The sequence below is a fragment of the Melanerpes formicivorus genome, unplaced genomic scaffold, assembly GCF_026170545.1.
Source record: "Melanerpes formicivorus ecotype bairdi unplaced genomic scaffold, bMelFor1.0.p_v2 SCAF_89, whole genome shotgun sequence".
NCBI classification, from domain to species: domain Eukaryota; kingdom Metazoa; phylum Chordata; class Aves; order Piciformes; family Picidae; genus Melanerpes; species Melanerpes formicivorus.
This window is the reverse complement of record NW_027142441.1, coordinates 2,128,704-2,150,238: the sequence shown is the minus strand read 5'-3', so window position 1 is coordinate 2,150,238 and position 21,535 is coordinate 2,128,704. Positions and strand designations below refer to the sequence as shown.

General features: G+C 56.7%; 2 protein-coding genes across 2 annotated transcripts in view; one reads left to right on the top strand and one right to left on the bottom strand.

Annotated features, from left to right (window-relative positions):
• USP14 (ubiquitin specific peptidase 14) overlaps positions 1 to 10,125 on the bottom strand; it is a 24,844-nt gene extending 14,719 nt beyond the window's left edge. The window contains exons 1-4 of the mRNA XM_068165490.1: positions 9,930 to 10,125; positions 6,320 to 6,465; positions 4,860 to 4,892; positions 3,028 to 3,132 (exon numbers count right to left, since the gene is read on the bottom strand). Coding sequence (XP_068021591.1) covers positions 3,028 to 3,132; positions 4,860 to 4,892; positions 6,320 to 6,465; positions 9,930 to 9,945 — 300 coding nt within the window. The 5' untranslated portion in view covers positions 9,946 to 10,125. The remainder of the gene's footprint in view (positions 1 to 3,027; positions 3,133 to 4,859; positions 4,893 to 6,319; positions 6,466 to 9,929) is intronic.
• LOC137454994 (serine-aspartate repeat-containing protein F-like) lies at positions 9,944 to 21,535 on the top strand. The gene is made up of 2 exons (XM_068165481.1): positions 9,944 to 10,360; positions 19,484 to 21,535. The coding sequence occupies exons 1-2, from the start codon at positions 9,944 to 9,946 to the stop codon at positions 21,533 to 21,535; spliced, it is 2,469 nt and encodes an 822-aa protein (XP_068021582.1).

The following is a 21,535-nucleotide window of genomic DNA, read 5'->3' as shown; positions in this document are numbered from 1 at the left end:
TGCACAAACACTGATGGTTTCAGGGACTCTGAAGCTGATGTTCACAGCTAGAGACAAAAGCATTGCTCTGGAAGCCTCCAACAGATCATTACTGTGGCCAGCTCTGCTGTCCCCAGCATGAGAAGGACTCAGAGCTGCTGGAGAGAGTCCAGAGGAGGGCTGCAAAGACGATCCAAGGGCTGGAGCAGCTCTGCTGTGAGCACAGGCTGAGGGAGCTGGGGCTGTGCAGCCTGGAGAAGGCTCCAGGGGGACCTCAGAGCTGCCTGCCAGGACCTGAAGGGATCCTGCAGGAAGGCTGCAGAAGGACTTCTCCTGGGGGTGTCTGGAGACAGGACAAGGGGGAAGGGTTTGAAACTGAGGCAGAGCAGGGTTAGAGTGGAGCTGAGGAAGAAGTTCTTCAGTAGGAGGATTGTGAGACTCTGGCACAGGCTGCCCAGGGAGGCTGTGGCTGCCTCCGCCCTGGGGATGTTTAAGGTCAGGCTGGATGAGGCCTTGGGCAACCTGGGCTAGCTGAGAGCTGGCTGCTCATGGCAGGAGGATTGGATCTCTGAGGGCCCTTCCAAGCTGAGCCATTGCAGGATTCTATGATGAATTTCTGAAGTTCTGAGAAAGGTGAAGCCAACCAGCAATGAAATGGCCTCGTTTCAGAGGGCTGCAAACCACAGCAGAACAGCTTTGAGGCTTTCCTCTGTAAGTATCTGAGCAGCTGTCAGGGATGATGCTCAGTGAAACAGAAGCAGCACTGCACACAGATAGCATTTTGATATTCCAGGAGGAGAATTCCTTTAGAATCACAGAATGGGTTGGGTTGGAAGGGACCTCAAGTTTCAGCCAGTTCCAACCCCCTGCCATGGGCAGGGACACCTCACACCACAGCAGGTTGCTCACAGCCACATCCAGCCTGGCTGCAAACACCTCCAGGCAGGAGGCTTCCACCACCTCCCTGGGCAACCTGTGCCAGGCTCTCACCACCCTCAGGGGGAAGAACTACTTCATAAGGTCTAATCTGAATCTCCCCTCCTCTAGCTTGGATCCAGCCCCTCCAGTCCTATCACTCCCTGACACCCTCAAAAGTCCCTCCCCAGCTTTCTTGGAGCCCCCTGCAGATCCTGGAAGGCCACAATGAGGTCTCCTGGGAGCCTTCTCCTCTCCAGACTGCACAACCCCAACTCCTTCAGTCTGTCCTCACAGCAGAGCAGCTCCAGCCTTCTGCTCATCCTCCTGGCCCCTCTCTGGACACCTTCCAGCACCTCCAGACCCTTCTTTGAACAGGGGCTGTGCAATCCATTGTGATTGAATACAGGCAGTACAGACAGCTGAGCTTTGCTGTGTACCAAGCAGGGAAACACAATGTCAGCAACCTCTTCCAGATGTTACCTGACACTGAATCATCTGCCTGTCCAACAGGCACACGAGGTGCTGGGTGAAAAGCTGGCTGGAAGAGTGGTGGGGAATGGAGCTGCCTCCAGTTGGCAGCTGGTCAGCAGTGGTGATCCCCAGGGCTGAGTGCTGTGGCCAGCTCTGCTGAACATAGTTATCAGTGATCTGGGTGAGGGGATGGAGGCTCCCTCAGCCAATCTGCAAGTGGCACTAAACTGGGTGGCAGTGTGGATCTGCTGGAGGGCAGGAAAGCTCTGCAGAGGGACCTGACCAGGCTGGCTCCATAGCTGAGGTTAACTTATGAGGTTTAACAAAGCCAAGTGCTGGGTCCTGCACTGGGTCACAATAACCCCAAGGTGGGGGCTGGTCTTGTGTCTTTAGGATCAGGAGAGAGGAGAGGAAATGGCCTGAAATTGTGCCAGGGGAGGGTTAGGTTGGAGAGGAGGAAAAATTTCTTTGCTGCAAGGGCTTGGCAGAGGCTGCCCAGGGAGGTGGTGGAGTCCTCATCCCTGGAGGTGTTCAAGAAGCCTGTGGCCATGGCATTAGGGAGAGGGTTTAATCATAGAATGGCCTAGGCTGGAAGAGACCTTAGAGATCATCCAATCCAACCCCCTGCCATGGGCAGGGCACTCCTCTCAACCAGCCCAGGCTACCCATGGCCCCATCCAACCTGGCCTTGAACATCTCCAGGGAGGGGGCATCCACAGCCTCTCTGGACAATCCACTCCAGAGCTTTGCCATCCTCCTAGTGAAGAATTTCTTCCTAAGATCCATGGTGGTCTTTGGCTGACAGTTGGACTGGATAATCTTGGAGGTCTTTTCCAACCCAAACAACTCCATGGCTCTATCCCTTTGTCTGTCTCTCAGTTACCTCAAAGTCTGTGCAAACCAGGGAGGCTCTCCTCAGCTGCTGGTGCAGGAGTCAGTAAGCACAAAGCCAGCACTAGAGCACAGCTCTGTGTCCATGCTGGCAGGCCCAGCAGTGTCCTCATTCTGCAGGCACAACCAGGCAGCTGTTCTGAGGGTGATGGGGATCTCCCAGCTCAAACCACCCATGAGAAGGTGAAGCCTTGCAAACTGGGAAACCACCTAGACAGAAGTGACTTCATTTGCAAAAGCCAGCATGATTCCTGCTCTTCAGGACTGTACTCCATAAAGGAAAACTATCACCTACCCCTCTACTGCCAAACTTACTTTCCTCAGGAAATAGTTTGCTCCTGCTACTGACAAGGACAAGTGGAACCTCACAGATCCCCAGCCTGAACACAGTTCTGTTTCCATTCACAGATTTGGAGGCAGGAAATGGTTTTGCACATCCAAGAGCCCTCTTTCAAACAAAGGTCAGGACTATGACAGCAATGGCAACACAACTTTGTCTTTCAGAACATCAGCCACTCTGCTTTTGGACACTTTCCTTGGCTGCCTGCTGAGAGGCAGAGCAGCAGTGGCTGTGTGACCTCCCCACCAGACTCCAGACCCTGACCCAAGCGGCGGCAGCGATGGGAGTGTGAAGGTGCAGCTCTTTGGGGAGCTGGAGATGCAGAACAGACATGACAGGCTCACAGTCCCCTTCTAAGCAATGACAAGCATTAAAAACCTTCTGGTTATTGCAAGGTGTTCAAGCAAAAAGGTGTGAAAGATGCTTACAGCTGAAGCCAGCTGCTCCTCTGTCATGTCCTCGACAAAGATGGGGCGAGCGAGCGGCTCTTCGGGCAGCGCATCTGCAGAGCCCATCATTAGCAAGGTCATCCCCTTGGAACACAGCAGAAACAGCCATCAGCATCCAGCAGCAGCTACTCACACTCCAGAGGACAAGAAAATTGTTAAGCTCTTGGCACACTGCAGCTATTCCCCCCCCAAAGCAAACAGAACCTTCCTGCTGGTTTGCAGCTCTGGTGCTTGCTGCTGTTCCTCCAGGGCACACTTGAACTTCCTCATTACCTAGGAAGCACTTCCTGACCAGCAGGAGCCTGGCAACACTTCCAGTTCCAGCTGGGACCAATTTTAACATTCATGGAATACCCCAGCAGGAAGTGCTCAGAAAAGTTCCCTTCTGACAGCCCACCAGGGATCCAGCATCTCCCTCACTCCCGTGGCAGCCCTGCTCTTTCCCACAGGCCTTTGAGAAGCCCTCAGAGCCAAGGGGGACTGAGCAGATCCATCCTGGTGTGGAAAGGTTTGAGCTGCTCTATCAGCAGCACCTCCAGTCCTCAAGCACAGAACTCTCTAAACAACAACAAACACATTCCTCATCTTCAGCCTGGAACCTGGGGCAAGCCCTCAGAGAGATGTGGGTGACAAGGAGGACTGCAGCTCTGAGCTGGGAATTGGGGTTTCCAGCTGAAAAACAAGCAGGCAAGGGAAGTGCCACCCCTGGGTCTGAGGACATGAACTGAAAAGTGAAAAGGTTTAGGCACAAGGACTGATGTTGAAAGGGGTGAGAGCAATGGAGGCAGCATGCTTGCTGGACTGGCACCAGGAGAAAGGAGCTCTCCAGCATTCAGCAGCTGCAGGAGCACATGGACACAGGAGTATCCACCAAAGGGGGAGGAAATGACTACCTGAGGCCTTGAAAAATAGTGGTAAGCAAAAAGATGGACAAGAGAATGGAAAAACTCCTCTGACACTCTGAATAAAGCCCCAGAGCTGGTCTCTGAACACAACTGCAATTGCTGCAGGCAATTAGCCTAACAGTGCACAGCAAAGAGTACTTTGCACTGGGGTTTTGCCACAACAGCTGCAGGTGAGTGACAGAGGCCTGCACACTTAGCACAAGGGTAAGAGTAAAGCTACATAATTCCATCTGCTCAGTGAAGAACCAGAGCAAAACTTGTGTCAAAGAGGTGGTAGCAGGTACCTAAGGAGTTTGAAATGCCCCAAAGATCACTCTGGGGATGTGCTGTTGCACCCTGAGGTGCAACAAACACCAACAGATGCAGGGCTGGTTTGCCTCCCTGCCAAGCTACCACAACCAGTGCTAGCAGCTTTGCTTTTAAACAGCCACCCTTCAGCACAGGAGAAGTTCAGCAGGCTGATCAAAGAGGCAGAGCTGTGAGTCTGTCTTCCTTCAGCACTTGCAGGGCATCAGTTCTCCGTGCTGGGGACACAACCACCCAGGGCCACAGACACTGCCTGGGTTCCCAAGCTCCCTCTGACCAGCACTGCTCAAGAGGATGGTCACTGTCAGACAGAGAAGGGCCACTGCTCTGACCCAGAACCCTTCTAGCAAAGAGATGCCCCCAGGGACTCCAGGAAGATGCTGTCATCTCCCTGTGGATGCCACATGAGGATTTTCACAAGTCCATGTCAAACACTTGGTGGGAATGTGTGGGGAGAGGCTGTAATCTATAACAAGAATGCTTAGGTATGACAGCTCTGAAACTACCCTTTCAAACAGCAGCAGCAGGAACTTGAAACCTCTCTGTAAGAGTCAGATTAAAAATCAAACTGGCAGAATTTTGTTCCTCCTCAGAACTTACATTCTTGATTTTCAGGTTCCCCCAGTCATCATCCTGCATTTGGAATGGAAGAGAAGACAAGTGAGTTAGCTTGCAGCAAAAGCCCCTGACATGCATCACTATTTCCAAACAGACAACTCTCTTTCACCCAGGAAACCACACCACCAACTCTTCACATATCATCAGCTTGTCTGGCTAAAATAGAGAGCAGCCAAGTCATCTTCTCAATGAGGCTCTTTATCTGCTGCTCAGCACTGCTCAGACACAACCAACCTTCTGCAGGGAAGGTGCCTATGTCACAGCACACTGAGGAATCTCCAGCAGAGATGTGCCAGAGACAGCTTTCTTCAGCAAAAAATCAGATTCTGAACACTGAGATGGAACAGAAAAACCTTGCCAAGGAGAGCAGTGCTTGGTACAAGAGTGAAGAAGTGTTTGAACACAGCAGAGTAACCTCCCTGCCATCTGTGCCAGCACCCTAGCAGCAGGCACTGAATCACACAGAACTGCCTGAGCAGTCCAGTCTCACCCATCCAAGGGGAGGGCTTCAGGAGGGGCAGTCAGTCTCACCCATCCAAGGGGAGGGCTACAGGAGGGGCAGTCAGTCTCACCCAGCCAAGGGGACAAGGGGAGGGCTTCAGGAGGGGCAGTCAGTCTCACCCATCCAAGGGGAGGGCTTCAGGAGGGGCAGTCAGTCTCACCCATCCAAGGGGAGGGCTACAGGAGGGGCAGTCAGTCTCACCCAGCCAAGGGGACAAGGGGAGGGCTTCAGGAGGGGCAGTCAGTCTCACCCATCCAAGGGGAGGGCTACAGGAGGGGCAGTCAGTCTCACCCATCCAAGGGGAGGGCTACAGGAGGGGCAGTCAGTCTCACCCATCCAAGGGGAGGGCTTCAGGAGGGGCAGTCAGTCTCACCCACCCAAGGGGAGGGCTACAGGAGGGGCAGTCAGTCTCACCCATCCAAGGGGAGGGCTACAGGAGGGGCAGTCAGTCTCACCCATCCAAGGGGAGGGCTTCAGGAGGGGCAGTCAGTCTCACCCATCCAAGGGGAGGGCTTCAGGAGGGGCAGTCAGTCTCACCCACCCAAGGGGACAAGGGGAGGGCTTCAGGAGGGGCAGTCAGTCTCACCCATCCAAGGGGAGGGCTTCAGGAGGGGCAGTCAGTCTCACCCAGCCAAGGGGAGGGCTTCAGGAGGGGCAGTCAGTCTCACCCATCCAAGGGGAGGGCTACAGGAGGGGCAGTCAGTCTCACCCATCCAAGGGGAGGGCTACAGGAGGGGCAGTCAGTCTCACCCATCCAAGGGGAGGGCTACAGGAGGGGCAGTCAGTCTCACCCATCCAAGGGGAGGGCTACAGGAGGGGCAGTCAGTCTCACCCACCCAAGGGGAGGGCTTCAGGAGGAACTGCTGCAGTGATGGTCATTCCTCATCATGTTATAAGGTAATCAAGCTAGAAAAAAGTCAACATAAGAACTGGTCTCTACCTTCAGAGTTCCTCCTTTCACCATCACCTTCTGCCTGGCAGGCTGGACTCCAGTCAGTGCAAACAGCTGGGCTTTGAAGACCATGGGAGGCTCGTCGGTGTTCAGCTCCACGCCATCAAACTTCTCTTTTCCCCATTTCACGTTAACTGCAGGCAGAGTTTTGACACCAGGTTAATTCCTCATGGACAACAATGTCATGACCAAGACTAACCCAGGACTTCAAATGCCAGACTCTACAGTTCAGAACCTGTGTAAAGGACTGCAGGGTGCCTCAGCCAGCAGAAGATGCTATTTCCAGCAAGACAAGCCATACCCTACTAGACAATGGTAAGCAACACACAGACTGAGGAACTCTGCAAGCAGTGATGTGTGTGGCAGCACCTGGAGCTCCTTAGCAAGCCTTCACAGGAGCAGCTCACAAGCAGCTCTCCTGGCACTGCTCAGGACACACATTTCTGAGGGAAGCTCAGGTGTGCAACTCCAGCTCAGTCTCCACAGCATTTCCATCCTCCTCCACCAGCAAACAAAACTATCACAGAATCAATCACAGGTTGGAAAAGACCCCTGGGATCACCAGGTCCAACCACTGACCCTGCTCTACAAAGTCTGCCCCCTAAATCTCAAGCACCACATCCACATGACCTTTAAACAGCTCCAGAGCTGTGACTCCACCACCTCCCTGGGCAGCAGCTCCAGTGCCTGACCACTCTTGATGGGGAAAATGTTTCCTGTGTCCAGTCTGACCCTGCCCTGGTGCAGCTTGAGGCCCTTCCCTCTTGTTCTGTGGCTAATTGCCTGTGAGAAGAGACCAGCACCAACCTCTGCACAGCCTCCTCTCAGGGAGCTGCAGAGAGCCAGGAGGTCTCCCCTCAGCCTCCTCTCTTTCACACTAACCCTCCCCAGCTCCTTCAGTTGCTCTCCAGCAGATTTATTCTCCAGGCCCTTCCCCAGCACCTCGATGTCCCTCTTGTATTGAGGTGCCCCAAAGTGGACACAGTACTTGAGGCATGGCCTCACCAGAGCTGAGCTATGATCTTCCAAAGCTAAGCAACTGTCTGCCAGCTGTGGTTTTGGCTACCAGGATGGCTCAAGGGGAGCTACAGAAGGAGATGAGGGTGTGCCAGGACATGGGCACAGAGGGCACACCTCCTGTCTCCTTTCAGCAGAGGGTTAACTCACAGAGCCATTCACATCACTGCCACCCTCCTTGAGTTTAGAATCATTGAATTGTTTGGGCTGGAAAAGCTCTCTGAGATCATCAACCAAACCCCACCATGGCCATTAAGCCCTGCCCCAGAGTGCCACGGCCACAGGCTGCTTTGACAGCCTGCCTGCCAGCAAACAGAACGAGCCCAGCACAGGCCACAGCTCCAGAAGCCCTGAGTGAAGCTGCAAGACTGAAGTGAAATTTGGTCACACAGACTCTGACTTCTGACACTGGAAATGGGATCTCCAGCAGGAACGTTAGGCAGTGGCATGCAGGGCCCTTCCCCTTGGCAGAGAAGGGACTGAGCACAGCAGACAAGGGCCTGGAGTAAGCTGTGTGATTCTAAAGAGCAGCTGCACACCTCTGCTCCTTTCCCATCACTCAGAAGCACACAAGGCTGCTCTAGCAAGCTGCAGTTGGTCTAAAAGCCTGCAACACACAGCACTCAGATCCTGTGTGCACAGCAGTGGGCTGAAATACCCTTTTAAGCAAGCTGTGTCCTTCCCCCTGTGCTTCAGCTGTGGGTGATGGCAGCTCTGGGTAGTGTTCCACAAAACTCTCAGAGGTCGTGACTGAAAATCCCCTCCCATGAACAGTTGGATTTCAGCTGTGTGTGGTGCTGGCTAAGAAGGAAGAAGAACCAAAACTCAGACTAAATTAGCCCACAAAGCAGCTTCCCTGAGTGGCTTTTCAGCAGGCCTGGCACAAAGTACCTCCTGACCTGCCCAACCTGCGGCATTTAGAAACCCAGATTGCTGCTCTGCATCTTCCAGAGCTCCCAAGCACAACTTTGCCCATTCCATAGATTCAGTGGTTTGGGTTGGACCTTAAAGCTCACCCAGTGCCAACCCCCCCTGCCATGGGCAGAGACACCTCCCACCAGCACAGCTTGCTCAGGGCCTCATCCAGCCTGGCCTCGAACACCTCCAGGGAGCATCCCCAACCTCCCTGGGCAGCCTGTGCCAGTGTCTCACCAGCCTCCCTGCAAAGAATTTCTTCCTCATCCCCAGTCTCAATCTCCTCTCCCAGCTCAAAGCCATTGTCCCTTGTCCTGTCACTTCCAGCCCTTGTCACAAGTCCCTCCCCAGCTCTCCTGGAGCCCTTCAGGTACTGGAAGGCTGCTCTGAGGTCTCCCCAGAGCCTTCTCTTCTCCAGGCGAAACAACCCCAACGCTCCCAGCCTGTCCCCACAGGGGAGGTTCTGCAGCCCTCTGATCCTCTTGGTGGCCTCCTCTGGAGCCTCTCCAGCAGCTCCAGGTCCTTCTTGTGCTGGGGGCCCCAGAGCTGGAGGCAGTGCTGCAGGTGGGGGCTGAGCAGAGCAGAGCAGAGGGGCAGAATCCCCTCCCTGTGCTGCTGCTCTCCCTGCTCTGGCTGCAGCCCAGGATATGTTTGTTTTGGCTATCTTTCCCCCGAAGCCAACACACCCTCTGAGCTGCACAGGCTTTGAGTTGAGTACTTGGGAAGAGTCATTCAGCCACAGCTGAACCCACACAGAGTTTGCAGTTGTCATTCTGCAACGACTTTAACAACTCTGCACTCAATGGGAGGATCTGAGGAGCATGGCTGTGCTCACCAGAGGGATTTCACCAGAAGCTTCCAAAATTGTTAATCTGAAAGCAAAGGCGACTAAGCAAACGGAAGGATCCCCACTGACCAGAAGGGGCAGCTCACACAGATGTGCTGGAGGAAAGCCCTGGCATCAGGATGCCAGCCTCGACTACAACAGTGTAGGAGCAGGGACACAACTGCACCGAGGCCTCTACACCCTGCTCCTCGGGTGCTGAAAAGCCCTGAGAGGGCAGAGCTGTGAACCACGAACCGGCAGCGGCTGGTGCGAGGAATGTCGCTGGAGGCTCTGCCCCTGCAGCCTGCCCCGGAACGCTCCCTGGCGAGCAGGGCCGGGACGCAGCTGAAGCAAACGCAGCTGGGAAGCAATGGATGCGCAGGAGCCGAGGCTGCTGCAGCTGCAGGGACCGGGAGGCAGGGCTGCAGCGCTGCGCTCAGCGCGGCACGGGGGCAGCCCGGGCAGGGCCAGCCCGGGCAGGGCCGCCCCGGGGCACGGCCGCACGCGGTGCGGGCGCGGCGGCACCGAGCCCTGCCGAGGCGGCACCGAGCCCTGCCGAGGGCCCTCCGCCACCGGCGGCCGCCACGACGCTTCCTCCCCGGGCGGCCAGGCCGCTGCCGGGCAGCACCTCCCGGGCCGTCCCGGCTGCGCTCCCGGGCCGGGCGCGGCGCACACGTGCCCAGGGCCGGCGGCAGAGCCGCCCGCTGGCCCCGGCACCAGCCGCCCGGCGGCGGGAAGGGGAAGGGGAAGGGAGCCGGCCAGGGGCGGGCGGGCCAGGCGCGCCGCGGCGGCTGCGGCAGCAGGGCTGCGGGCTGCGGGCGGGCGGCGGGGCAGGCTCACCCGAGAAGAGCGGCATGGCGCGGGGCGCGGGCGGCGCCGTGTCCGGCGGGGCACCGGGGCGGCGGCGGCGGGCGGCGGCGGCGGGCGGGGAGCGGGCGGGCGATGGCGGCGGCTGCGGCGCGACCCTCCGTGCCTCGGGGTCTCATTCAAACCGGCCCCCCAGGATGACGCTGCAACCGGGGCCTCGCCGGAAGCGGCAGCGCCTGCGCGCGCACCGGCGGAAGGGCGGCGCCGGGGCCGGGGCCGGGCGGCCGGCTGCGCGCGGCGGCCCCGGGGCTGGCGGCGGGAGCTTGCCGGGGAACCGGCGCTGCCTCCGGCCCGGGAACGGGCGGCCGGCCGAAGAGCAACGGGCGGGCGCGCGCGGTGCCCGTGCGCGCGGACCGGACGCGGAGCCGCCCGAGGTGTCCGGGCGGGAGGCTGCGGAGAGCTCGGTCCGGCCGGGCTGGGGGCGCTGCAGGGGCGAGGCGGGTCAGAGGCTTCTGGTGCGCACCCAGGCTGCACCAAGGCAGGGAAAAGCTAAGGGGAAATGCGCGAGGGGCGCAGGGAAGCGGCGAGAGGGCACACCGACAGACCGGCCACGGCTTCAGGCTCGGGAATGGGGAACAGGAGCACTGGAGATGAGTGAAGAACGACTGGAGGAGCTGGGGAGGGGTAGTGTGAAAGAGAGGAGGCTGAGGGGAGACCTCCTGGCTCTCTCCAGCCAAAACCACAGCTGGCAGACAGTTGCTTAGCTTTGGAAGATCATAGCTCAGCTCTGGTGAGGCCATGCCTCAAGTACTGTGTCCACTTTGGGGCACCTCAATACAAGAGGGACATCGAGGTGCTGGGGAAGGGCCTGGAGAATAAATCTGCTGGAGAGCAACTGAAGGAGCTGGGGAGGGTTAGTGTGGAAGAGAGGAGGCTGAGGGGAGACCTCCTGGCTCTCTGCAGCTCCCTGAGAGGAGGCTGTGCAGAGGTTGGTGCTGGTCTCTTCTCACAGGCAATTAGCCCCAGAAGAAGAGGGAAGGGCCTCAAGCTGCACCAGGGCAGGGTCAGGCTGGACACAGGAAACATTTTTCCCCTCAAGAGTGGTCAGGCACTGGAGCTGCTGCCCAGGGAGGTGGTGGAGTCACAGCCCTGGAGGTGTTTCAAGGTGGTTTGGATGTGGTGCTTGGGGCTATGGTTTAGGGGTGACCCTTGCAGAGCAGGGTTAATGGTTGGACTTGGTGATCCTGAGGGTCGTTTCCAGCTGGAATGATTCTGTGATTCTGGTGGCAATGGCCAGGACCCTTCAGGCCAATAAAATTTTGGTACTAAGACAGAAATGGAACCTTGAGTCTCTTCCACAAAAACTCTTGGTATTAGAGTGATGAAAGAAACTAAAGCAGTGCTTAAACATATGAAAAAGAAGGGAATGCCAGAAGGAAACATCCCTTCCTCACACTCCTCTTAGCTACTACCTCTAGAAAGCCTATGCTGCCTTCCCCAGCTCCTCCAGCAGCAGTGAGAGCTTCTGCCGTGGCTGGGGTGTTGGTGGTTGCCTTGCTTCTGCTGTAGAAGTGATACCCACACCAAGAGAGGTTTCTACCTGATAAGCACTGCTGGCCAGAAGCATCTTCAGTTCCCAACAGTCAAAGAAGGATACCCAAACCAGCCATAAAAGCAGCCTGGGGCATGGACACAACAGCCTCAGGATGGAATGTTGGAGGTTTCAGGCTTTTGGGGCTCTCACAAAGAAGGAAGAACGTTGATTTTTGTTGTGCAGTGTGGAATGGAAGTTTCAGGGAAGAAGGATTATGTTTCCCAGAGAAGCTCCAGTGGGTGGTGTGCTGAAACTCAGCTGGCTCTTGAACTTTGTTGGAGTTTCCAGTGGCTAAGGCCAGCTCTGGACTGCTGAAGTTCTCCAGCAAGGGTGAGGCTCTCCTCTGCCTTTGCCTTGCCTAGGGCAGCTTTCTAGAAAAGCTCCAGTGCTGTCTGGGGCAGATCCTGCAGACAGCTCTTTCAGAGAGCAGTCCAGCTCTCTGCCTGTGAGTCTAGGTGCAGGGCATCTCCAGTCTGGCCTGGAGAGGGGCCATGTGTTTGTGACCCCCAGGCAGACTGCAGTGTGCAGTGCACACCGTGAGTGCTTTCTGCTCTCCAGAGTGACCCTTAGAAGGTCAGGGCTGCACGGCTGCAGGCCATGCGTTTCCTCTGGACGAGGCACCAGAGGGTGCTGTGCAGGAAGAAAGGTTTGGACCTGCCTGCTGCAAGGTGAAGAACCCCCTAGCTCCTTTCTGAGATCATGGAGGCCTCCTCCTGCAGTCACACTTTGTGCCTTACTCCTTGAGTTGGGGATCAAGAGATGGCTTTGCTGTGTGCCCACAGCATGCCACCTGCTGCATGGCCATGAGAGCCAGAGGACCTCCAGGACACCTGAGCAGGGCTTGTGGAACATCACCAAATGCATCTTTTTCCTCAGTGCAGACAAGCTCTGAGAGGGCCCTGGGCTGTGCTGTGGGAGCATGGGGACAGCAGAGCTGCCTGCCCCAGCAGGGTCTCTGGGGTGGCTTTCCAGGCCACCTGAGCATGGCTGCTTCCCAGCCTGGGCTGGCTTTGGATGCAAAGCTGGGGCTGTGTGGTTGCCACTGCACCACGTGCAGGCCAGCAGGCCTGGCAGGATTGCTCAGTGCTGGGAGATGGGGCAGGGCAAGTCCAGATCTGTTTACAGGAGCCTCTTACTCTCTGAAAGCTGTTCCAGCTCAGCTTCTGAGGAGCACAAGCAGCAGCTGAACCCTCAGAGGGTACAAGCAGGTCAGGTAATAGAGCAGCAGGCATGGGGGAGCCAGGCAAGCCCCTTGGCAGGCCCCCTTGTGATGCCTGCAGTGGAACAAAGGAGACAGGCTTCAGCTGAAACCATCAGCCTCAGGAACTCAGATCCTGCCTTTCCTGCCTTGTTTCCTGCAGCAGGGGTTCGTGTGCCTCTGATCAACACTGACAGGGGCATTCATGCACGTGTGGGGAGCACAATGCTCTTGGGAGCCTTTCCAGGTACCTTCAGGCTTCAAACATTCTAATGAGCATGTGTTAGCAGCACAGGTAGGATCACACGAGCTCCTGGCCTACAGGTAGTTGCCATGCATGTTAACCTCAGGCTTCGTTCTGAGTGCTTTAGGTTAGATTCTGCAGTGTTCTGGTATGTTGCAGAGCTCTACATGTTTCATGAGAAGTTCTTTTTTGTGATGAAGATGAGCACTTCACCTTGCAGCACTGCAACCCTTACCTCATGAGCAGAATCCAGCCTGCACCACCAGCCAGGTGCTGTGCAGGGCTGAGCAAGGCCCAGATGAGGTCACCAAGGCTGGGATCTGCCTGCGTGGTCACAGCTAGAGCCCAGGGTATGGCCCACCAGGCACTGCTGGCTGAGAGCCCCTGCTGTGTTTGAGCTCTCACAGCAACTGCAGACCGAGCAGCTCAGTGTCAGTGACTTCTGCTGAGAGCTGCTCCAGACAATGTGCTGCCAGGGCAGAGGAGAAGGCAGCAGTGCAGATGCTGAGCACAGCCAGTGCTGCCCATTTCCACGTCACGGGCTGCTAGGCTTTGCATGCTGAGTCACTGAGTGTGCACCTGGGGGAAGGAAACAGAGCAGAACTCTCTTTGCATTTTTGCATCTCTGTACATAAAAATTCCCACTAGAGTTCACCAGCTCAGGAGGAAGCTCAGCAGCTGCTGCCCCTCCTCTCCCTGCTTCTGACTACAGCCCCTGGCTGCTGCTGAGTCCTGCTCGTGGGAGGCCTCATCCATACCCAAGCTGTTTTGCTGGTTAGGCATTTAAGGGTTTCATTTTCCTGTTTCCTTCAGCAGAAATAGGGAGGCTTGAAATGAAAAAGAGCAGATTTAGGTGTTCTGCTGTTCAGGAACTTTCAGCCTGACACAGAAAGGGAAGAGCTGTGGAGGCAAATGAACAGCAATCACCTAAGGACCCAGACTCCTCCCTTCCCCACACAGGGTTAGCCCCACAGCTTCACCAAGCTGAGTGAAGCCAGGCTGGTTCATGCCAGCTCTCAGCCTGCACAACCACATTAGAGAAGCATGGGCAGAATGTCCCTGCAAGAGGAATCAGGGCTGAGCACAGCAGCACAGGGATCTGTTCCTGGATGCCTAAACTGATGCTTGCTAGAAGCTTGATAGCAATTATTCTTTCCCTGAGGTACAACTGAGATCACAGGCAGTGCTTCCCTAACAGTGGAAAGCTTTAGGATGAAGTACAGAATAATTCTGATTGGAAAAGCCATTTAAGCTCATCCAGTCCAACCATTCTCTGACTCTGCCAAGGCTGGGGCTAAACCCTGGCCCTCAGCACCACAGCTCTGCCTCTCTGAAACACTTCCAGGGATGGGGATTCAGCCACAAGTGCACTGTTTCAGTCAGTCCTAGGCCAAGCCTCCTCTTCTGGAGCTCTCTGGCTTGATTTAACATTACCAAACTTCAGGTTCCATTTTTCTCTCACGTAGCACTGATGTAACAACACCTGTCACTGATCAGGGCATCACAGAGCTGCTCATCATCTGCCAGCCCCACCTGAGTGGCTACACATCCCAGGGCACTTGCATGGTGTGCTTTGTTGGTGTGTGGGAAGCTGAACACCCTGAAATAACCAGCAGTCACCCATTTAATCCAGGCTAGTCATGCCAGTTCCATTATAGCCCAAAAGGCTGTAACAGAAGGAGGGGTCACCAGCAGAGTAATTTCTTAGCTAGAAATCAGGAGCTGTCCTGTGGAAACTCCTCTTTTTCACCACTAACACAAAGGGAGATGACTGCTTTGGTCTCTCTCCCAGGAGTATCTGGGAGACTCATCCCCAGGCTGTTGCTGTAGATGGGCTCCTTGCTTACAGTAAACAAGTGCCACCAGCAGTGCAGCAGAGCACACAAGCTGTGATTTCCATGGACAGACTTCATTACTGCAGCATTTTACTTACCCCAGACATGGCAGAGTAGTTCTACACTTGGTTATGCCTGCTGCTTCCCTTGGTTATGCCTGCTGCTTCCCTCCCCAGCAAAAGCAGCATTCAAGCACTGCAGGATCCAGCAGTGCTGAACAAGCTGTGGGAATGATCACATCTCAGTCTGTACAGCAAAGCCCTTTTCCCACAACCCTTCCCTCTGCCCATTAGGCATTGCAGGGTTTGTGCTGCTTTTCAGACTCATAGGACATGGAACTACCAGAGGGGACTCCATAAAGCAATCATGCAAGTAAGGGTTTGGGAGCCAGAGCTGGCCAGAAAAGCAACCCCAAACTGGGTCTGCAGAGTGACCATTTTCTACTGCTCTAAAGTCCCTGTATGTATTTAAGGAACATGTGGTGGTTCAGGCTGGGTGCTGGCCCGGATGCCACTGCACAGAACACACCTGGGAGGTCCCTACGGGTGGGCCCAGCCCAGGGGGTGGTCACAGGCAGGTATTCCATTTCCCATAATGCCCTGCTCCCCTATAAAATGCCCACGCGGGGTCTCCACTTTCTCTTTCGTCCCCAGCTGCAGCCTAGGTAAAATGGTGTGAGCCACCTCCCTTGGGCCTGCCCAGGCCCAAGGCTGGGTTGGGGGGGGGGGAAAGAGCCCTGGGGGGGTTTGGGTGTACCCCCAGGTGGGGATGGGATGTTCTTGGGCATGTTCTGGGATCTCTCTCTTTGTCAGGGTGCTTGTGGTTCTCTGTAAAGCTTTCATTGGTGTTTGTTTTTGAATTGTTTTGCTATTTAAACTTCCCATCACTTTTGCAATCCCTTTGTCTGAGTCGTTGTTTCTGCCCTGTGGTGGGGAGGGGGCTTGCCCCAACCCATTACATTTTGGCGCCCAACGTGGGGCTGGCTGCTGTGCCCACTCTGCAGATCGATTGCAAAAGATGGAGAGTTTAAATTGAGTTCTGGGTGTCGGTTTGGGTTTGCAAGTTGGGGGCTCAAGTTTTGTTACCGGGGCGACCGTGTGAACTCTCCTGTGGACTGCAGAAGGACTCCTGGTGCGTGCTGATAGCACAGAAGTCCCTCCTGTTGCTTGGGAACAGCGAGGGGTGGCTCTTTCTGTGACTTTCTGCCCAGGGTGGCTTAAAAATGCTCAACTAGCCTAAGAAGGCGAGACCTGCCTGCTCCTCCTTGTTCTCTGCGGAGCGACGAGTGGCAGGGAGCGGAGTGGAGGAGGGGGGCAGCAGCAAGCAGAGCGGGGTCAGCCCGCGGCCGCTGCAGGGGACGGCCTCCCGCGGCGAGCGGGCAAGCAGTGGCTTCCGAAACCCGAGGGGGTGGAGGTGACTTGGACTCTGCATCGTGGCGACAGAGACGGCGGGGGCCGGGCTGGTACACCCAAACCCCCCCAGGGCTCTTTCCCCCCCCCCAACCCAGCCTTGGGCCTGGGCAGGCCCAAGGGAGGTGGCTCAGGCCATTTTACCTAGGCTGCAGCTGGGGACGAAAGAGGAAGTGAAGACCCTGCATGGACATTTTATAGGGGAGCAGGGCATTATGGGAAATGGAATACCTGCCTGTGACCACCCCCTGGGCTGGGCCCACCCGTAGGGACCTCCCAGGTGTGTTCTGTGCAGTGGCATCCGGGCCAGCACCCAGCCTAAACCACCACAGAAGAGAAGTTAGCTCCCCTTACTGTATGACTGCCCCTCTTGGTATATGATAGCTTAAAGCAGGTCATGGTCACCCCTGGTGTAGCTTGGCAGGCTGACAGCCAACATGATGGAGCTCTGGAAGGCAGCCCTCAGCCTGCTCCGGCCACAGCCCTGCCAGGGTTGACATTTCCCACAGAGCAAGCCCAACAGAGGAACCTTCTGCAATTATCACATCACCTCCTGGCTATCAACACCTCCCAGCTCTGTGCCTTGCAAAGGACATAACCATCACTCACTTGCATGTCACCTGTCCCTACTACAGCACTGATCACAGCCCTTGGTGCATGAGGGCTCACTGTAGTTTAAGCTTATCCCAGAGTCCAAAAGCCCAAATGGAACAGGTTTAGACTGCTTCCCCTCTCCCTTTTATCCCGGCAGGGTAAAAGCAAATTGGGCAGGAGAAAAGAGAGGTAAAAATCATGAAAGAATTAGTCTGGAATGGGTTTGGAAGTAAAAAGGTAAGTTTAACAAAACATCTGTAGCATTTGAGTAACAGGGAAGGTTACAAGGGGCTAAGGAAGAGGGTAAATAGAGAAACACACAAAAGCAGAGAGCTGGCAGTGGATTCCCTTGGTGTAACGGGGACGCTGCAGTCCTTAGCCATGTGGAGGCAGCATGGAGGCAACCACATGGAAACGCAGGAAGCAGGAGGGCAGCAGAGGTCTGTCCAGCAGGCAGAGCAGAGGAAAGAGAAAGATCCAATGGCCCCCCCTTACATAGGCCTTGCCTGACAGGAAGGGGGAGTGGAATAGACTTTGACCCGGGGGACGCCTCCCCCTGGGAGGGGGAAAACCAAATCTATCTCTGCCCACCTGCATCAGATTTTCTTTGTCCACCGGGGGCTGGGCCCTTTTCAGCCCCACTCCAGGGATGGGTGTAACCTGACACAGGGCTGTGGAGAGCCAGCTTCATGCACAGGCCTTGGTGGATGATAAGAATAGAATAGAATAGAATAGAATAGAATAGAATAGAATAGAATAGAATAGAATAGAATAGAATAGAGTAGAATAGAGTAGAGTAGAGTAGAATAGAGTAGAGTAGAATAGAATAGAATAGAATAGAATAGAATAGAATAGAATAGAATAGAATAGAATAGAATAGACCAGGTTGGAAGAGACCTTCAAGATCATCGTGTCCAACCTATCATCCAACACCACCTAATCAACTAACCCACGGCACCAATCAACCTATCAAGTCTCCTCCTGAACACCTCCAGTGATGGTGACTCCACCACCTCCCCAGGCAGCATATTCCAATGGGCAATCACTCTCTCTGTACAGAACTTCCTCCTAACCTCCAGCCTAAACCTTCCCTGGAACAGCCTGAGACTGTGTCCTCTTGTTCTGGTGCTGGCTGCCTGGGAGAAGAGACCAACCTCTGCCTGGCTACAGCCTCCCTACAGGCTCATGTTCAGCCTACCATCAACCAGCACCCCCAGGTCCCTCTCTGCCTGGCTGCTCTCAGCCACTCTGCCCCCAGCCTGTAGCACTGCCTGGGGTTGCTGTGGCCAATGTGCAGCACCTGGCACTTGGATGTGTTCAGTCTCCTGCCCTTGGCCTCTGCCCATCTGTCCAGCCTGTCCAGGTCCCTCTGCAGAGCCTCTCCACCCTCCAGCAGATCAACTCCTGCCCCCAGCTTGGTGTCATCTGCAAATTTACTGCTGATGGACTCAGTGCCCTCATCCAGATCATCAATGAAGATGTTAAAGAGCACAGGGCCCAGCACTGATCCTTGGGGCACACCACTGGTGCCTGGCTGCCAGCTGGCTGTGGCACCATTCACCACCACTCTCTGGGCTCAGCCTCCAGCCAGTTCCTAACCCAGCTCAGAGAGCTGCTGTCCAAGCCAGGGGCTGACAGCTTGGCCAGCAGTTTGCTGGGGGGGATGGTGTCAAAGGCCTTGCTGCAGTCCAGGCAGACCACATCCACAGCCTGCCCCACATCCACCAGGCAGTCACCTGGGCATGGAAGGAGATCAGGTTGGAGAGGCAGGATCTGCCCCTCCTAAATCCATGCTGGCTGGACCTGAGCCCTTGGCCATCCTTCAGGTGCAGTTATTGCCCCCAGGATAATCTGCTCCATCACTTTCCCTGGCACTGAGGTCAGGCTGCCAGGCCTGGAGTTTCCAGGTTCCTCCATCCGACCCTTCCTGTGGATGGGGACCACATTGGCCAGTTTCAGTCACCTGGGACCTCTCCAGTGAGCCAGGACTGGAGGAAAATGATGGAGAGCACTTGGCAGCTCATCTGCCAGCTCTCTCAGCACCCTAGGATGGATCCCATCCGGTCCCATGGACTTGTGAGTGTCCAAGTGGCTCAGCAGGTCCCCAACTAATTCCTCATGGATTTCTGGGGCATCACACTGCTCCCCGACCCCATCGCCCAGCTCAGGAGGCCACTTCTGAAACTCCACATCTTGGAGGGTGAAGCAGTCACAAGGCAAACTCAGAGTCATGGATGAATGAGAAATATAAATTACTGTGGCAAGGAAAAAAATATTTACTAAGGCATTGGGTTGTTCATCTCAAATAGACAGAGAGTGCTCGAGAGGCCCCTGGCTGCGGTGTTCTCGGCGCACCTTGCACGGGAAAGCCGTGGAGTGTCTGAGAGCTGAGACAGATGCCCAAGCTGCAGTCAGGAGAAAACACCATGGCAGTCATTTTCCAAAGGGTCTTTCCATAAATTACTTTTATTTCTCATTAAATGAGCACAGAGTCCCCACCCTATTGATAACAGATATGTTTATTATCACATATCCATCAGTGCGGCTTTCAGACCACTTGAAACATGCAAATCATCCTAAGGACGAACGTTTTCCAGTGCTTCTTTATTCAATACACAACTGCAAAGCCTTTATAAATTACTGAGGAGGTATTTGGTTAAGAAACAAAATAAACACACACTGCCCCTCCCACGAGTGCATTCCTGCTGCAAAGCACCAGCCCGGCAGCGCGGCTGACAGGGCGCCCGACAGTGAGCCCGGCAGTGAGCCCGATGACAGAGAGCCCGGCAGCGAGCCCAACAGCGCGGCTGACAGGGCGCCCGACAGCGAGCCCGGCAGCAAGCCCGACAGCGCGGCTAACAGGGCGCCCAACAGTGAGCCCGGCAGCAAGCCCGATGACAGCGAGCACGACAGTGCGCCCGACAGTGAGCCTGGCAGCGAGCCCGATGACAGCGAGCCCAAAAGTGCGCCCAACAGCGAGCCCGATGACAGCGAGCCCAAAAGTGCGCCCAACAGCGAGCCCGATGACAGCGAGCCCGGCAGCGAGCCCAACAGCGCGGCTGACAGGGCGCCCAACAGTGAGCCCGGCAGCGAGCCCGATGACAGCGAGCCTGACAGTGCACCCGATGACAGCGAGCCCGGCAGCAAGGATGACAGGGCGCCCGACAGTGAGCCCGGCAGCAAGCCCGATGACAGCGAGCCCGACAGCGCGCCCGATGACAGCGAGCCCGACAGTGCGCCCGACAGTGAGCCTGGCAGCGAGCCCGATGACAGTGAGCCCAACAGTGTGCCCGACAGTGAGCCCAGCAGCGCGCCCGATGACAGCGAGCCCGACAGCGCGCCCGATGACAGCGAGCCCGACAGTGCGCCCGACAGTGAGCCTGGCAGCGAGCCCGATGACAGCGAGCCCGACAGTGTGCCCGACAGTGAGCCCAGCAGCGAGCCCGATGACAGCGAGCCCAACAGCGCGCCCGATGACAGCGAGCCCAACAGTGTGCCCGACAGTGAGCCTGGCAGCAAGCCCGATGACAGCGAGCCCGACAGCACGCCCGATGACAGCGCGTCCGATGACAGCGTGCCCAATGACAGCGAGCCCGACAGTGCGCCCAACAGTGAGCCCGATGACAGCAAGCCCGATGACAGTGAGCCCAACAGCAAGCCCGACGGCGAGCCCGACGGCATGCCCGATGGCATGCCCAACGGCGTGCCTGATGACAGCGAGCCCGATGACAGTGAGCCTGATGACAGTGAGCCCGACAGCGCGCCCGACAGCGCGCCCGACAGCAAGCCCGATGACAGCGAGCCAGATGACAGTGAGCCCGACAGCGCGCCCGACAGCGAGCCCGATGACAACGAGCCTGACAGTACGCCCAACAGTGAGCCCGATGACAGCGAGCCCAATGACAGCGAGCCCGATGACAGTGAGCCCGACAGCGAGCCCGATGACAGCGAGCCTGGCGACAGCGAGCCCAACAGCGAGCCCGACGGCATGCCCGACAGCGCGCCCGATGACAGCGAGCCCGACAGTGCGCCCAACAGTGAGCCCGATGACAGCAAGCCCAATGACAGTGAGCCCAACAGCAAGCCCGACAGCGAGCCTGACGGCATGCCCGATGGCATGCCCAACGGCGCGCCTGATGACAGCGAGCCCGATGACAGCGAGCCCGACAGCGTGCCCAATGACAGTGAGCCCGATGACAGTGAGCCCGACAGCGCGCCCGACAGCGCGCCCGACAGCAAGCCCGATGACAGCGAGCCCGACAGTGTGCCCAACAGTGAGCCCGATGACAGCGAGCCTGATGACAGCGAGCCCGATGACAGTGAGCCCAACAGCAGGCCTGGCGACAGCGAGCCTGACAGCATGCCCGATGACAGTGAGCCCGACAGCGTGCCTGACAGCGAGCCCGATGACAGCGAGCCCAGCAGCGAGCCCGATGACAGCAAGCCTGGCGACAGCGAGCCCGACAGCGAGCCCGGCAACAGCGTGCCCAGCAGTGAGCCCGACAGTGTGCCCGACAGCGAGCCTGACAGTGCACCCGACGACAGTGTGTCCGACAGCGCGCCTGACAGCGTGCCCGACAGCGAGCCCGAGAACGCGCCTGAGAGCACGCCTGACAACGAGCCTGGCAGCACGCCCGACAGCGAGCCCGACAGCACGCCCAGCAGCGCGCCCGCCGGCTCCTCAGTGCCCATCGGCTCCTCGGGCGCCTGCAGCTGCTGCCTTCCCTGCTTGCTTCTCTTCCCGCACTGCCCACACAGCTCTTGA